The sequence below is a fragment of the Scyliorhinus torazame genome, chromosome 6 (assembly GCF_047496885.1).
Source record: "Scyliorhinus torazame isolate Kashiwa2021f chromosome 6, sScyTor2.1, whole genome shotgun sequence".
Taxonomy (NCBI): Eukaryota; Metazoa; Chordata; class Chondrichthyes; order Carcharhiniformes; family Scyliorhinidae; genus Scyliorhinus; species Scyliorhinus torazame.
The window spans coordinates 111,499,187-111,517,588 of record NC_092712.1 but is presented as its reverse complement, the minus strand read 5'-3'; the positions used below and the strand labels follow the sequence as shown (position 1 = coordinate 111,517,588).

Sequence of the window (18,402 nt, the reverse complement as noted above, 5' to 3'; positions counted from 1 at the left end):
AACTACCTCAGGCTTTCAAGCTGGTAATAAAAATAAGCTCTATGCACCTTGGTTGGCACGTATGCCACTGAGTCTCATTTAATAGAGCCTGCAAGAACGTCTGCAGCAGTCCTTACATTTCTTGTGTCCATCAATTCAATCAGGACAATACCCCTAGACTATTTAGATTTTGGTACCAGCAGGCCTCAAATGCTTCACCTTAATGATACAGGACAGCAGTCCTGGACCTTTTCAATTGTAACTAATAGTGACAACATTAATTATAATTTTTCTCTTTCTTAAAGTCTTCTGTCTAATCAGTCACTATTCGCCAATGGAGAGGATACAGACAATTTTACAAAGGTCAATTACCAATCACACTACAGGTCTTGCTTCCATAAAATTGGTGGTGGGGTGTTAAGAGAAGAATTGCATTTATTTGTTTCCTTGCCTATACTTATATGTGGTCTCTGATCTTCACCCTTACAAAAATACCACTTTGAATTGTATCATCAACAATGATGAATAGGTCATCTCTAGCACAGTCATTAAACATCTTGGAAATTCAGTCTTTTATTCTATAAAGCCCATTTAATGCTTTTCAACCTCCATTTTTAATCCATGTACTCCAGAACAACTTCAGTTGAAGCTGACAGCAGAAGCATGGTAGCACAGTGGTTAGCACTGTTGCTTCACAGTGCCAGGGTCCCAGGTTCGATTCCCAGCTTGGGTCACTGTCTATGCGGAGTCCGCACATTCTCCCTGTATCTGCGTGGGTTTCCTCCGGGTGCTCCGGTTTCCTCCCACAAGTCCCGAAAGACGTGCTGTTAGGTAATTTGCACATTCTGAATTCTCCCTCGGTGTACCCGAACAGGTGCCAGAATGGGGCATGGAGAGCTTTTCACAGTAACTTCATTGCAGCGTTAATGTAAGCCTACTTGTGACAATAAAAAATATTATATATTCCATGGGAAGTCCTTATCGGGTATTGCATGGAATTTGATTCCAAATCAATGAACTTAAGGATAGAACAAGAACAAAGAAAGTTACAGCACAGGAACAGGCCCTTCGGCCCACCCAGCCTGCGCCAATCCAGATCCTTTATCTAAACCCGCCTTCTATTTTCCAAGGATCTACTTCCCTCTGTTCCCCGCCCTTTCATATATCTGTCTAAATGCATCTTAAATGATGCTATCGTGCCCGCCTCTACCACCTCCGATGGTAAAGCGTTCCAGGCACCCACCACCCTCTGCGTAAAAAACTTTCCACGCACATCTAGTGACCCCTTGTAATTGACACCCACACTCTTGGAAAAAGCTTGTTGCTATCCACCCTGTCCATACCACTCATAATTTTGTAGACCTCAATCAGGTCCCCCCATAACCTCCGTCTTTCCAACGAAAACAATCCTAATATACTCAACCTTTCTTCATAGCTAGCACTCTCCATACCAGGCAACATCCTGGTGAACCTCCTTTGCACCCTCTCTGAAGCATCCACATCCTTCTGGTAATGTGGCGGCCAGAACTGTACGCAGTATTCCAAATGTGGCCTAACCAAAGTCCTATACAACTGTAACATGACCTGCCGACTCTTGTACTCAATACCCGTCCGATGAAGGCAAGCATGCTGTATGCCTTCTTGACCACTCTAGCGACCTGCTTTGCCACCTTCAGGGTACAATGGACCTGAACTCCCAGATCTCGTACATCAATTTTCCCCAGGACTCTTCCATTGACCGTATATACCGCTCTTGAATTAGATCTTCCAAAATGCATCACTTCGCATTTGCCTGGATTGAACTCCATCTGCCATTTCTCTGCCCAACTCTCCAATCTATCTATATTTTGCTGTATTCTCGGACAGTCCTCTTCGCTATCTGCAACGCCACCAATCTTAGTATCATCTGCAAACTTGCTAATCAGACCACCTATACCTTCGTCCAGGTCATTTATGTATATCACAAACAACAGTGGTCCGAGCAGGGATCCCTGTGGAACACCACCAGTCACCTTTCTCCATTTTGAGACACTTCCTTCCACCACGACTCTCTGTCTCCTGTTGCCCAGCCAGTTCTTTATCCATCCAGCTAGTACACCCTGAACCCCATACGACTTCACTTTTTCCATCAACCTGCCATGGGAAACTTTATCAAACGCCTTACTGAAGTCCATGTATATCACACCTACAGCCCTTCCCTCATCAATTAACTTTGTCACTTCCTCAAAGAATTCTATTAGGTTTGTAAGACATGACCTTCCCTGCACAAAACCATGCTGCCTATCACTGATGTCTATTTTCTTCCAAATGTGAATAGATCCTATCCCTCAGTATCTTCTCCAACAGTGTGCCTACCACTGACGTCAAGCTCACAGGTCTATAATTCCCTGGATTATCCCTGCTACCCTTCTTAAACAAAGGGACAACATTAGCAATTCTCCAGTCCTCCAGAACCTCATCCGTGCTCAAGGATGCTGCAAAGATATCTGTTAAGGCCCCAGCTCTTTTGTCCCTCACTTCCCTCAGTAACCTGGGATAGATCCCATCCGGACCTGGGGACTTGTCCACCTTAATGTCTTTTAGAATACCCAAAACTTCCCCCTTCCTTATGCCGACTTGACCGAGAGTATTTAAACATCCATCCCTAGCCTCAACATCCGTCATGTCTCTCTCCTTGGTGAATACCGATGCAAAGTATTCATTACGAATCTCACCCATGCGACTTCCGGGTGCAGCGATGACCAGCTGAGTCGCACGTTTCGGCAGCTCCCGGTGAAACGGACTTTTGGGCTCTTGATAGGAGCCCCAACGGCAATTTTGACGGCTGAAAACACTGTGCGGTAAACCAGAAGGGAATCCCCCCTGGATACGGATGAAAAAAGGAGGAGAAAGTGGCCGGATTGCAGTGGATCCTTTAGAACAGCGGCAAGGAAGGCAAGCAAAAACCAAGATGGCGTCGGAAGGTGGCAGTTTAACATGGGGCCCTGAACAACGAGAGTTCTTGAAATGCTGTGTGGAAGAGCTCAAAAAGGAAATGAAGAAAGAGCTGTTGGCCCCGATACTACAGGCGATCGAAGGGCTAAAGGAGGAACAAAAGACCCAGGAGCGGGAGCTTCGGGTCATGAAGGCAAAGGCAGCCGAGAATGAGGACGACATACAGGGCCTGGTGGTGAAGACGGAGATGCATGAGGCACATCAGAAACGATGTGTGGAAAGGTTGGAGAACAATGCAAGGAGGAACAACCTGAGGATTCTTGGTCTTCCTGAAGGTGTGGAGGGAGCGGACGTCGGGGCATATGTGAGCACGATGCTGCACTCATTAATGGGAGCGGAGGCCCCGGCGGGTCCGTTGGAGGTGGAGGGAGCATACCGAGTGATGGCGTGAGGACCGAGAGCAGGAGAAATTCCCAGAGCCATAGTGGTGAGATTCCTCTGTTTTAAGGATAAAGAAATGGTCCTTAAATGGGCAAAGAAAACTCGGAGCAGTAAATGGGAGAACGCGGTGATCCGCGTTTATCAAGACTGGAGTGCGGAGGTGGCGAGAAGGAGGGCGAGCTTTAATCGGGCCAAGGCGGTGCTTCATAAAAAGATAAAATTTGGAATGCTGCAACCGGCAAGACTGTGGGTCACATATCGAGGAAGGCACCACTACTTTGAGACGGCGGATGAAGCGTGGACTTTTATTGTGGAAGAAAAACTGGAATGAGCGGGTTATTAAAAAGAACGTTTGAACAAAGTGGTGGGGCGAATGTGGGGGGCGAAGAGGGGGGTTAAAAAGGGGGGAAAAGAGGAGTTTTATGTACTAATCCTGCGATGTGGTAACTTTTCTCTATTCCACAGGTGGTGATGGGGGGAGGAGGAGGAGATGGGGCGTTGGCCATTGGGGGCAGGGTCAAGGGAGAAGCGCGGGCTTGGTTCCCGTGCTATGATAATCATGGCGGGAATAGAGAAGCAGGAAGGAGGGGGCGTCGCACGGTGCGAGCCGAGGTCACGGGGGGGGGGGCCAGAGTTTGCTGACTTCTGGGAGCAACATGGGGGGAGTAATTACGCTAGCGGGGGATCTAGCGGGGGGGGTGGGAGGGGGGAATTACTGGGTTGCTGCTGCTGGGGAGAGGGGGGAGCTGGTATGGGAGGGGATGGGCGGGGAGGCACCGCCTGGGGGAGATACAGCTGCGTGGGAACCGGGTGAGGAGCTGGAAAAAGGGGATGGCTAATCGACAAGGGGGGGGGTAGGAAGCCCCCCAACCCGGCTGATCACGTGGAACGTGAGAGGGCTGAACGGGCCGATAAAGAGGGCACGGGTACTCGCACACCTTAAGAAACTTAAGGCAGATGTGGTTATGTTACAGGAAACGCACCTGAAACTGATAGACCAGGTTAGGCTACGCAAAGGATGGGTGGGGCAGGTGTTCCATTCGGGGCTAGATGCGAAAAACAGGGGGGTGGCTATATTAGTGGGGAAGCGGGTAATGTTCGAGGCAAAGACTATAGTGGCGGATAACGGGGGCAGATACGTGATGGTGAGTGACAAACTACAGGGGGAAACGGTGGTTTTGGTAAACGTATATGCCCCGAACTGGGATGATGCCAATTTTATGAGGCGGATGCTAGGACGCATTCCGGACCTAGAGATGGGAAAGCTGATAATGGGGGGAGATTTTAATACGGTGTTGGAACCAGGGCTGGATAGGTCGAAGTCCAGGACTGGAAGGAGGCCGGCAGCAGCCAAGGTACTTAAAGATTTTATGGAGCAGATGGGAGGTGTAGACGCGTGGAGATTTAGCAGACCTTGGAGTAAGGAGTTCTCGTTTTTCTCCTATGTCCATAAAGTCTACTCGCGAATAGACTTTTTTGTGCTGGGAAGGGCGTTGATCCCGAAGGTGAGGGGACCGGAGTATATGGCTATAGCCATTTCGGATCACGCTCCACACTGGGTAGACTTGGAGAGAGGGGAGGAAACAGGAGGGCGCCCACTCTGGAGAATGGACATGGGACTAATGGCAGATGAGGGTGTGTGTCTAAGGGTGAGGGGGTGCATTGAAAAGTACTTGGAACTCAATGATAATGGGGAGGTCCAGGTGGGAGTGGTCTGGGAGGCGCTGAAGGCGGTGGTTAGAGGGGAGCTGATATCAATAAGGGTACATAAAGGGAAGCAGGAGAGTAAGGAATGAGAGCGGTTGCTGCAAGAACTTTTGAGGGTGGACAGACAATATGCGGAAGCACCGGAGGAGGGACTGTACAGGGAAAGGCAAAGGCTACATGTAGAATGTAGGGCACTGCAGAGGCACAATGGAGGAAGGCACAGGGTGTACAGTACGAATATGGGGAGAAGGCGAGCAGGTTGCTGGCACAGCAATTGAGGAAAAGGGGAGCAGCGAGGGAAATAGGGGGAGTGAGGGATGAGGAAGGAGAGATGGAGCGGGGAGCGGAGAGAGTGAATGGAGTGTTCAAGACATTTTATAAAAAATTATATGAAGCTCAACCCCCGGATGGGAGGGAGAGAATGATGGGCTTTTTGGATCAGCTGGAATTTCCCAAGGTGGAAGAGCAGGAAAGGGTGGGACTGGGAGCACAGATCGAGGTAGAAGAAGTGGTGAAAGGAATTAGGAGCATGCAGGCGGGAAAGGCCCCGGGACCGGATGGATTCCCAGTCGAATTCTATAGAAAATCTGTGGACTTGCTCGCTCCGGTATTGACGAGGACCTTTAATGAGGCAAAGGAAAGGGGACAACTGCCCCCGACTATGTCTGAAGCAACGATATCGCTTCTCTTAAAGAAGGAAAAGGACCCGCTACAATGCGGGTCCTATAGACCTATTTCCCTCCTAAATGTAGATGCCAAGATCCTGGCCAAGGTAATGGCAATGAGAATAGAGGAATGTGTCCCGGGGGTGGTCCACGAGGACCAAACTGGGTTTGTGAAGGGGAGACAGCTGAACACGAATATACGGAGGCTGTTAGGGGTAATGATGATGCCCCCACCAGAGGGGGAAACGGAGAGAGTAGTGGTGATGGATGCCGAGAAAGCATTTGATAGAGTGGAGTGGGATTATTTGTGGGAGGTGTTGAGGAGATTTGGTTTTGGAGAGGGGTATGTTAGATGGGTGCAGCTGTTGTATAGGGCCCTGATGGCGAGCGTGGTCACGAATGGACGGGGATCTGCATATTTTCGGCTCCATAGAGGGACAAGGCAGGGGTGCCCTCTGTCCCCATTATTGTTTACACTGGCGATTGAGCCCCTGCCGATAGCGTCGAGGGGTTCCAAGAAGTGGAGGGGAGTACTTAGAGGAGAAGAACACCGGGTATCTTGGTATGCGGACGATTTGTTACTATATGTGGCAGACCCGGCGGAGGGGATGCCAGAAATAATGCGGATACTTGGGGAGTTTGGGGGTTTTTCAGGGTATAAATTGAACATGGGGAAAAGTGAGTTGTTTGTGGTGCATCCAGGGGAGCAGAGTAGAGAAATAGAGGACCTACCGTTGAGGAAGGTAACAAGGGACTTTCGTTACCTGGGGATCCAGATAGCCAAGAATTGGGGCACATTGCATAGGTTAAATTTAACGCGGTTGGTGGAACAAATGGAGGAGGATTTCAAGAGATGGGATAGGGTATCCCTGTCACTGGCAGGGAGGGTGCAGGCGGTTAAGATGGTGGTCCTCCCGAGATTCCTCTTTGTGTTTCAGTGCCTCCCGGTGGTGATCACGAAGGCTTTTTTTAAAAGGATCGAGAAGAGCATCATGGGTTTTGTGTGGGCCGGGAAGACCCCGAGAGTGAGGAAGGGATTCTTACAGCGTAGCAGGGATAGGGGGGGGGGCTGGCACTACCGAGCCTAAGTGAGTATTATTGGGCCGCTAATATTTCAATGGTGAGTAAGTGGATGGGAGAGGAGGAGGGAGCGGCGTGGAAGAGGTTAGAGAGGGCGTCCTGTAGGGGGACTAGCCTACAGGCTATGGTGACAGCCCCATTGTCGTTCTCACCGAGTAACTACACCACAAGCCCGGTGGTGGTGGCTACACTAAAGATTTGGGGACAGTGGAGACGGCATAGGGGAAAGACTGGAGCCTTGGGGGGGTCCCCGATAAGAAACAACCATAGGTTTGCCCCGGGGGGAATGGGTGGGGGATATGGAATGTGGCAAAGAGCAGGAATAACGCAACTGAAAGATCTGTTTGTGGATGGGAAGTTTGCGAGTCTGGGAGCGCTGACCGAGAAATATGGGTTGCCCCAAGGGAATGCATTCAGGTATATGCAACGGAGGGCTTTTGCGAGGCAACAGGTGAGGGAATTCCCGCAGCTCCCGACACAAGAGGTGCAGGACAGAGTGATCGCAAAGACATGGGTGGGGGATGGTAAGGTGTCAGATATATATAGGGAAATGAGGGACGAAGGGGAGACTATGGTAGATGAACTAAAAGGGAAATGGGAAGAAGAGCTGGGGGAGGAGATCGAGGAGGGGCTGTGGGCAGATGCCCTAAGCAGGGTAAACTCGTCGTCCTCGTGTGCCAGGCTAAGCCTGATTCAGTTTAAGGTATTACACAGGGCGCATATGACTGGAGCACGGCTCAGTAAATTTTTTGGGGTGGAGGATAGGTGTGCGAGGTGCTCGAGAAGCCCAGCGAATCATACCCGTATGCTTTGGTCATGCCCGGCATTACAGGGGTTTTGGATGGGGGTGACAAAGGTGCTTTCAAAAGTAGTAGGGGTCCGGGTCGAACCAAGCTGGGGGTTGGCTATATTTGGGGGTGCACAAGAGCCGGGAGTGCAGGAGGCGAGAGAGGCCGATGTTTTGGCCTTTGCATCCCTAGTAGCCCGGCGTAGGATATTGCTAATGTGGAAAGAAGCCAAGCCCCCGGGGGTGGAGACCTGGATAAATGACATGGCAGGGTTTATAAAGCTAGAGCGGATTAAGTTCGTCCTCAGGGGGTCGGCTCAAGGGTTCACCAGGCGGTGGCAACCGTTCGTCGAATACCTCGCAGAAAGATAGATGGAATGGAAAAAAGAAGGCAGCAGCAGCAGCCCAGGATCGGGGGGGGGGGGGGGGGGGGGGGGGGGGGGGGGGGGGGGGGGGGGGAGGAGGAACCAGAAGGACTCTCAGGGTTGTTAATATATACTGTATAATATGTATAGGTCGTTGCTACAGATAATTATATATTGGACTGTTAAATTATATTTTTGGAGAGTGTTACTTGTGATAAGGCAGTTGCCAATTAGGGTTAGTTTTCATTTTTGTTATTTATTATTTATTCATTTTCTGTTTATAAAATAGGTCATTGTTATTTATACTGTTATATTATTGTGTAAAGGATGCACAATGTACTGTGTTGGTTGACCAAAAATTTTCAATAAAATATTTTTTAAAAAAAAAGAATCTCACCCATTTCCTCTGACTCCACGCACAAGTTCCCTCTTTTGGTCTTTGAGTGGGCCAGTCCTTTCTCTAGTTACCCTCTTGCTCCTTATATACGAATAAAAGGCTTTGGGAGTTTCTTTAACCCTGTTAGCCAAAGATATTTCATGACCCCTTTTAGCCCTCTTTATTGTGCGTTTGAGATCTGTCCTACTTTCCCGATATTCCTCCAAAGCTTCATCAGTTTTAAGTCACCTAGATCTTATGTAAGCTTCCTTTTTCATCTTAGCTAGTCTCACAATTCTACCCATCATCCATGATTCCCTAATCTTGCCATTTCTATCCCTCATTTTCACAGAGACATGTCTGTCCTGCACTCTAATCAACCTTTCCTTAAAAGACTCCCACATTTCAAATGTGGACTTACCCTTAAACAGCTGCTCCCAATCCACATTCCCTAGCTCCTGCCGAATTTTGTTATTCTTGGCCTTTCCCCAATCTAGCACTCTTCCTTTCGGACCACTCTCGTCTTTGTCCATGAGTATTCTAAAACTTACGGAATTGTGATCGCTATTCCCAAAGTAATCACCGACTGAAACTTCAACCACGTGGTCGGGATCATTCCCCAATACCAGATCCAGTATGGCCCCTTCCCGAGTTGGACTATTTACATACTGCTCTACAGATTGCTCATGAAAATTATTCTCCCCTCACTTTCTTCCAGACTCACTGTCCAGATATCCCTTACAAATGAAAAATTCTAAATATTTCCTGAAAATGACAAGGCAAAAATTATAATCAATTTTTTCTTTGGGTTATTAGGGTCTTTTAAAAACATGTATTTCAGTTTTGACTTAATTCATTTGAACAGGTGAAGTCTATGAGTTGACACTTTTTATCATAAACTAGGTTCATGGAATATTACCATCATTATGACACAGGAGGTCGTCATTCGGCCCATTGAGTCCATGCCTTGCTCTCTGTAGAGCAATCCAATCAGTCCAATTCCGCCATTCTATTCCTGTAGCCCTTCAAGTTTACTTCTCTCAATGGTTAAAATCTGTACAATTCTGCAGTAAATGAGTATTTTTATAATTAAAGGATACATCTAACATGGAAATCATTAGTCTGCAGGTCTCCATGCTGAATGCTGTGGAAAAACAACTAGGTTAGAACACCACACAAAATTCACAGCATAATCACCTTTCAAAATGTGTGCTTTATAGTAAAAACTGTTTATATAGTTTATAAAATAGATTATTTGAAAATCATCTGATCACAGTTTCTGGGAGTTGGTTGTATGCAAATCCTTTGCCACAATTCCTATATTATTACAGTAACAAGTACTTCATTGGCTATTATGCGCTTTGGGATGACCCAAGCGGTGTGGTCAATTATTCCCATGGTTAAAACTTAGATGACCCTGGTTATTATGGCACAGGAGGTCGTCATTCGGCCCATTGAGTAGGAGGGAGCAAAATAATAACTTGGCTAATAAGTATGTTTGTGTTACCAACAGTTCTGGTGAAGACTATTTAGAAAACAATTTATAGACAATGCTATCAATTAATTTCTGCTCCCACAGACTTTTGGGTTGGATGACCCTATTATACAGAGTACTGAAAATAATAATCTGAGTCAGGTGTACTTTGTAAACATTTACAACTTACGTTTGTAGGTGCCACTGATGCCAGATTGAGTAAGACACCTCTGAAGTTCCTCAGCATCTATCTGACCATCCTACAAAAAAGAAAGGCCACATATCCAGATGAAAGATACCAGTGTTAGGTTCAGACTAATGGAAAATATTTATGAGGGGTTTGACACATTGTTAGGGCCGTAGGTTGAATTTAATAGTCTCCTAGTAGGATTTAAAATTATTGTTCTAAAAATGGAAATAGAAAAAAAAAGAAAATTAAAACATTTCAATGTGGGGGATGTCAATCATTGCTTCACCCAGGTGTCAGTATCAGCTGGTGATAAATCAGTAAGTAAAGTATATTTGAAAATAAAAACGTATCATGCAGTAAACACAAACAGACAGAAATAGTTTGTTAGCAAACATCACGCCATTCCCAATGTCAATTTTACAATGAACAACCATACAACAAGTTACTCTTTATTGTCATTGTCCACCATATCATCAAGCTCAGCATTAGAATGGTCAAAATGCCAAATCACAATAAACACCAACGGGGAGAAGTTGTGCACAAAACAGTGAAAAGATTCCTAGTCAGCCGAGGCCGGTCTGTACTGATGCAAGGGCGGTGCCAATTATGCTACCATGCCATTTCTGCATTTCGTCAGGTGCCATTCAGGTATCCAGAAGCGGTTTGTCAAACATCCTGCCTTGGATGAGCAGAAATCCCCTCCAATTAAAATACTGGGGAAACAAAAGTGATTGTGGTGGATTCAGAAGACAAACTCGCTCTCCCTGGCTGCTGCCATTTGCAGCTGTGGATTCCTATCTAATCCTGAACTCAAGAGACCGACGGCGCCTCCTCTCATAGAGGATAACACATTTTTGGATTGTGGGAGGAAACCTGAGGAAACCCACGCAGAAACAGGGAGAAAGTGCAAACTTCACAGTCACCCGAGGCAGGAATTGAACCCGGGACCCTGGAGCTGTGAGGCAGTGCTAACCACTATGCCGCCCCTCTATCCCTATGACTACTAAAGCTCATTTGTGACATCTCCCAGTTCCGTCCCGCCTCAGCTCATCTTTTGCTAAAACTCACACCTGTGCCGCTGTTATCATTAGACTCAATTTTTTGAATGTTATCCTGGCAATTTCCCACCTTGCACCTTCTGTAAACTCTGCTGCTTGTACCCTATTTCACAACAAGTCCCATTCAACCATATTCAATGATCTACACTGGCTCCAAGTCCAACAACACCACATGTTTAAAAATTCTAATTGTTGTTTTCAAATTTCTCCATGCTCTTACCCCTCCGTATCTCAGTGATCCCCTTTGGCCCCACAACCTTCCAAGATCTCTGCGCTTCTCCTATTCTGGGCCCTCTTGCATTCCGGAACATTCACTACTCCACGATTAATGGCCGTCCCTCTATCTGCCCTTAGCCACAATCTTCAAAATCCCTTCCCTAAACCTCTCCATCTCGCTTTCCTCCTCTAAGATACTCCTTAAGATCTCTCTCTTTGTCTAAGCTTCAATTCACTGTGCCTAGTATCTCAGGTGGTTTGATATCAATTTTTATTTGACAATGCTTCTGTGAAACACCCAAATGCAAATTGTTTCTAGTAGCAGCTGTCTTCAGTTAGCAGGGTTAAGTCGACACACTGGGCAGCACGGTAGCATTGTGGATAGCACAATTGCTTCACAGCTCCAGGGTCCCAGGTTCGATTCCGGCTTGGGTCACTGTCTGTGCGGAGTCTGCACGTCCTCCCCGTGTCTGCGTGGGTTTCCTCCGGGTGCTCCGGTTTCCTCCCACAGTCCAAAGATGTGCAGGTTAGGTGGATTGGCCATGATAAATTGCCCTTAGTGTCCAAAATTGCCCTTGGTGTTGGGTGGGGTTACTGGGTTATGGGGATAGGGTGGAGGTGTTGACCTTGGGTAGGGTGCTCTTTCCAAGAGCTGGTGCAGACTTGATGGGCCGAATGGCCTCCTTCTGCACTGTAAATTCTATGATAATTTTGTGACGTCAAGAGGGGCACAGTCGATTCCTAAAAATACAGTTAACTCTGCCTGCTTACTATCCAGTTAATGAACTGATGAAAAAGCATATTGCATCCTAGGCTTTGAATACACCTGAGGAAGGAGCAGCGCTCCGAAAGCTAGTGACATCGAAACAAACCTGTTGGACTTTAACCTGGTGTTGTAAGACTTCGTACTGTGCTCACCCCAGTCCAACGCCGGCATCTCCACATTTTGAATACAAAAGCAACGAAGCAGTGCTAAATTTCTGCTGCAGTCAATATACGGTGTCCAGTTTTGAGTGCCCTGTTTTGGGAAGAGTGGCATGCCATGCAGCGGGTATAAAAAAAACCACTGACAATAACAGGAAAGGGAGACTTCAGCTACGAGGAGCAATGAGAACAACTGGGGTTTATTTGTTCACAATTGGGAATTTAGAGAACTGGTGGGATCTTTTAAAATGATGAAGGTTGATGACAAGGTAAGTAGGGAAAGATATTTCAGATATTCCAGTGATCCATTAGTCAGTAACTGGAGGGCATGAATGCATGATCAGTGTATGAAGGGTTAGAATTGGAGAAGTTTTTTTTTTTTTGCAGATACCTGTTTGGGCATGACACATTCTACTGGAAACAGTACTGAGAGCAGAATTCATAACACATTTCAGGAATCCATTGTAGATTTAATAGAGTTCACAACTGAATATATGCGAGTGGATAATTAAAAACATTACTGGGAAAGGGCAAGGGAATGGAGCTCCTTCAAGACAACACAAGAGTGATGAGCCAAATGCTGCAAAATGCTTTGATCATATAAAAGGAACACCACAACACACACCGGAAGGCAATACTACTAGCCACACAAATACTCCATATATTGTAGTAGCTAAACCCACAGATAAGGTAAGTGATCACCACTGAAGTATCAGTTTACAAACAATCTGACATAGCCGCATGCAAATTCTGTTTCTACCAAGTTTACTCACGTGGATGCCGAATTACTGCAGAAGCTTCCAATGTTTAGCACTGTTTATAGGAATTCCAGAAAAAAAAGTTCAACAAACAGAAGTAGGCCATCCAGCCCCTTCGTCCTGGTTCTGAATCTTTCATTAGTTATGGATCATCTACACCTGGACTCTAATTTACCTACCTTTTCATCGTATCCCTTAATATCCTTGCCTAATTCGGATTTGTAAATCTATTGCCTCAGCATGCTCATGCTTTTTATGAAAAGAAATGCTTCTTGATGTCACACCCTAACTGGCCTTGCTCTGATTTTAAGATTTAAGAACTCTTATTGTGAATTCCCCCAGAGGTAGTTTCTCCCGTAAGATTGTGAATCTGTGGAATTCGCTACCCCAGAGTGCAGTGTATGCTGGGACAGCGAGTAAATTTGTGGAGTTAGACAGAATTTTAGTTGGAAATGGGTTGAAGGTTTATGGCGAATGGGCAGGACAGTGGAGTTAAGGGCAGGATGAGGTCAGGAGTGATCAAATGGCAGAGCAGACTCGATGGGCCAAATGGCCTAATTTTGCTCCTCTGAACTCTGAACCTACCATATCAAGTCTCTGCCATTTTGAACACTTTGATCAGACTTGTAAAATTTCCTATCCATGTTATACTGCATCTGCCATGCATGTGCCCACTCACGCAGCCTGTCCAAATCCCACTGAAACATCTCTGCATCTTCCTCACAGCTCACCCTCCCACCCAACTTTATATCATCTGTAAATTTGGAGATAATACATTTAATTCCCTTGTCCAAATCATTAATATTTAATGTGAACAGTTGGGGTCCCAGTACAGATCTGTGGTACGCCACTCGTCACTGCCTGTTAACCAGAAAAAGACCCATTTATTCCAACTCTTTGCTTCCAGTCTGCCAGCCAGCTTCCTATCCATCTCAACACACTACCTGTGTGACATGCAAGAGGGAGCTCGTGCTTCTGGAATCGGGACTCAATTTTTTCCAGCAGTTTCGCATGTTTTTTCGGGTGATACCAGAAACCGTCAAAGACCGGCAGAATAGGATCCCCCATGCCAATTCCATGCCCAAAAGAAAAGGAAGAAAAACCAGGAAGCCCGAAATAGATCCTCTCTTGATGGACTCGGGAGCCTCGCGGAGTGCCTCGGCACCCAAGGTGGCGATGGCAGAGCTGCAGCCAGCAGCAGCCTTGATCACGTTAGAAATGTGTTCAGACGCATTGACCAAGGAATTCAACAAACAATTCGAGAGACAGTAGATGCTGGTATTGGACAGAATACATAATGCCAATAAAGGAAACGCTGGGTCTGGTCCGGTTGGAGCTCGACAAAGCAGTCAGGACGGTAGAAAAAACATGGTGAGACACTGGAGGGTGTCAAGGAGGCGCTTACGAGACACGAGGACCGGCTTGCTTTGCTAGAGGCCGAGGTAGCAGTGGTGGCTGATGAAAATAGAAGGTTGACAGCGAAGGTAGACGACCTGGAAAATCGGTCACGGAGGGAGGGCCTCCGAGTTCTGGGATTGCCAGAGGGAATGGAGGGCCCGAACCCCACTGAGTATTTATCACAAACATTCTGGAAAATGGTGGGCGATAGTGCTTTCTCCTCTACCTCGGTACTCGACAGGGCCCATCGGAGCATCAGGAAGAAGCCTCTAAAATGAGCCACCTCATGCGTTGATCATTCGGTTTCATAGCTTTCAAGATAAGGAGAAGGTCCTGCAGTGGGCCAAGAGGCAGCGCAACATGAAATGGGAAAAAGCATTGCACAAATGTATCAAGGTGCTGGTGCAGACCTAGTGAGGAAGCGGGTAGCCTTTAACAAGGTGATGGCAGTGCTCTACAGGATTCGTTTCAGAATATTGTACCATGTGAGGCTACGCTTCACATATGAGCCCAAGGACTCTTTTTTCCAAGACGCCCGAAGAGGTGGAGGACTTTTATCAACAAACATGGATTGGGGTCCAATTAAATGAAAGGTGCTGTGTGGGGGATTTCTTTATTTGTTGTTTCTTGTAAAAGCTGTGGGCTGAAGAGGGTGTTGGGTTTTACTGTATATAGTTCTTGATAATCGGTCGCTGAAGTTTGTTTTCTCTAGTTGAAGGGATAGTGGAGGAATTTCTATGTTGTATGGTTGATGAATCTTTATCTCTTCTGAGTAATAGTTTATCCTCACGTTGGGCAGTTATCTTGTCCTTTTCGTTGTCCTGGTGGGAGCTACCTCACTAGTGCGTATAATGCTGGCGAACAGATGAGAGGTGGGGGGAGGATCTGCAGCCGTAAAACCAGTACGATCTGGTTTGGTGTGTTTAGTTTTGGGTTTGGGGGGAGCGGTAAAGGGTGTTGAGTTTGTCAGTCTGGTTCCAGTTCGGGGATTTAGGGACGATTGAGAGGGGAGGGGTTAGCTGCCTGATGGTTGATCTAGAACATGCTTTGTGTTTTTCTGGAGGTGGGATTGACTGCCATCTTGGGAGTTCCTTTGTTTGATACCTCTTAAAAGGTTTATTGATTATCCCCGACGGTGTAAATGGCTGATTCCAGAAGGAGTGGGGGAGGGGGTTGTGGGGTGGGCTTTGATTATGTTTAATAATAATGGATTGGTCTCTCCCTCCACACTATGGGAGGCACTTAAGCCAGTGAGGCACTTAAGCCGGTGATATGATGAAAGGTGATCTCGTATAAAGCGCACTTAGATAGGGCAGTGTTAGGGGAACGGCAGCATCTGGTTGGAGAGATCCTGGAAGCAGACCATCATTACTCAGGAGGCTCCTACCCCAGAGCAGTTTGCAACCAGGAAGCGGCTCCAGGTGCAGTTGACTGGAAAGGCGGTGAAACAAGTGGTGTGGTATATGAGCACGTGGGAGAAGGCAGGTCATCTGTTAGCGCACCAACTGAGGCAGCAGGCGGCTTCTCCGGAGGTTATGCAGGTCAGGAACTCGACAGTGGTTTAGTGAAAGCACTGAGGGGAGTCAATGTGGCATTTGAGGTGTCCTACAGGGATCTGTATAGGTTGAAGCTGTCGGAGGGGATGTCAGATATGGCGGAGTTTCTAGGCCGGTTGTCCTTTCCGAGAGTAGTCTCATGTTCCCATCTATAGAGCAGGGGGGGTTTATTTGTGGGCGCAGGGGGATACAGGAGGGTTTGGATGTAGCCTTTGTTGTGTGTTTTTCTATATCTCTGATTCCTTATGTTAGTGAGTCAACTGTACCATGTTTGAACATTTTTCAGAGTTTAGTAGTTGAGACTTAATTATGAAATCTTTAATAGCATATTATTTTTAATAAAGACACTACCCGCAATCCCATGCGCTTTAACTTTACATAGTAATTTGCTATGCGAGATCTTGTCGAGAATCTTAGTCTAAATAAACCACATCCACCGGTTCTCCCTCTGGTCAGGTTACGCCCATAAAGATAATTGGACAATGGACACTGTACTTTTAAAAAGAAATCAACATCGAATAATGGATGCTGCATCCTCACAAAATGGATTCCGGAAAGTCAGGCAAGTCCTGCTTGTGGTTTCTGGACAGGCAGAAGCAATATACCTGGGAAGTTACTTCAGAATGCAATTTGACTATCTCTCACCATTTCAACAGAAGAGATTTGAAAGACAGTGGCTACTAGACCTGCCCACTCCTTGAAGATGGGACTTCAAATAAAGCCTTTCAGTGAAGATGGCCATACCTGGAATGTTGATGGGATATCAATCTTCCCTCCCAGTGTTCCAGTTACATCAGTTCCAACACATTGTGCGGACAATGGGATACTTCAATACTGCTGTCACATGACTAGAACTAGCAGGAATCGATGCCTTTATTAATCCAGAAGGGAACCCAACAAGGCAGCCTTGGACCAGTACCAGAAAGAGATCACACCCAGCGCAAAAAAAAAAAAAAAAAAACGGCCTTGGAAAAAGAAACTGCTCAGGCAGTGGAAAGGTGCTAATTTAGTTTATCTGCAAGATTCTTCACTACAAGAGCTCAGTCACAATTTTACTTGAAACTGCCAGTAACATCCAACGCCTATTTGTCTTCAAGAAACCAACAGGGTATCCTTCAAGTCTGCAAAATTTTTCTATATCCATCTTAAGGACTGGTTAAAAAAGTGACGTGTACCTTGTTACTCGCCCATATTCCAAGCGCATGTTACATCTCTAGAAATAATCTTTCACGTGTATGAGTATTTGGGGAGTGGATGTTTGTTGCATGTGTTTCAGGAGTTGTGAAAATGAACATTTATATATTCTTTCCATTTAAACCTACAAAAAATCCTCGTCTTCCATAGCTGTGGCAAGACTTCCCCACATTTACACTCCAGCTCCCTTGTAATAAGGCCAACACTCCCACTTGCCATCAGCAAATTTGGCCACAACTCAGTTGGTTAATGGTCTCCCACAATCAGCACTGTCCCTCCCACCCCAAAATTCTGAAATAACAGAACGGCATTTGCAGTGTTCAATGTGAAATGCACGTTGGATAATTTTGACAAAAGCACCCACAATTTCCCCACCCCCATTAAAAAAAAAGCCTAAGTGGAAACATCAAGTTCCCGTGATATATTTATCTTAATTTGTGATTCCCCAATTGGGAAACACTTGCTGAACAATCCAGAGTTTGTTAATAGATATACTAACAACCAATTTAAGTTAAACTTGTAATGTGGTTCACTTACACCTGCTAGAGGTGACCTGCATTTAAATGCAGGGACCCATTCTCTGCAAACAAGATGGGATACGATCCACCCGTGCATCTTTTTTCTGAATTACCCTCTCTTGCAGGCTTGAACATCCTCCGAGGCCCTTGGAGACCTTTTGACCCGACCCGACCTGACCTCCACGACCTGGAAGATTGGGCCAAACCGGAAGTGAAGCCCCAACCTCGATTTGGAGCCGATCCGGACCTCGGAGCTCCCAACCCGGCCTAACTACCGACCCCAGCCCCCGGATCGCCTTGCCCAGTCCCCGGAGCTCCCGACCCGACCCCCGACCCAACGCGACCCCCAGAGAACCCGCCCAGCGACCCGACCCGGAGGGGACCGCCCAACAACCCGACTTACCTGCTGAAGGAAGAAAAATCCACGTGGAGGCCCGACCGGGCCTACTTCAAGATCCGACCCCAGGAGCGCCCAGGGAGGGAACAGACCACGGGATCCAGCCCAACCTGCCTCAGGAAGCTCCTGCCCACGATCCCCGAAACGGCAGAGACCCCGCGCGAGGACCCAAACACGCTGCAAGGCATTCCCGTGCCTGCAGAACGCTGGGACCCATACAGATCGCCAACATGCCCCCCTAGCAACCCCTCTACCTCAACCAGCGCCCGGGACCCTGTCAGACGCGACCCCAGATACATAAGTAGCACCCTGGTCCCCACCAGCGACCTGGACCTCGCCAGACGCAACTACCTACCTTCCACAAGAGCTGACATCTGCCATCGGA

At 47.0% G+C, this 18,402-nt stretch overlaps 1 protein-coding gene across 1 annotated transcript in view; it reads right to left on the bottom strand.

Moving 5' to 3' along the window:
• The window catches only part of LOC140424954 (sorcin-like), an 85,582-nt gene that overhangs the window by 23,619 nt on the left and 43,561 nt on the right, over positions 1 to 18,402 (bottom strand). The window contains exons 3-4 of the mRNA XM_072508675.1: positions 9,999 to 10,068; positions 9,435 to 9,478 (exon numbers count right to left, since the gene is read on the bottom strand). Coding sequence (XP_072364776.1) covers positions 9,435 to 9,478; positions 9,999 to 10,068 — 114 coding nt within the window. The remainder of the gene's footprint in view (positions 1 to 9,434; positions 9,479 to 9,998; positions 10,069 to 18,402) is intronic.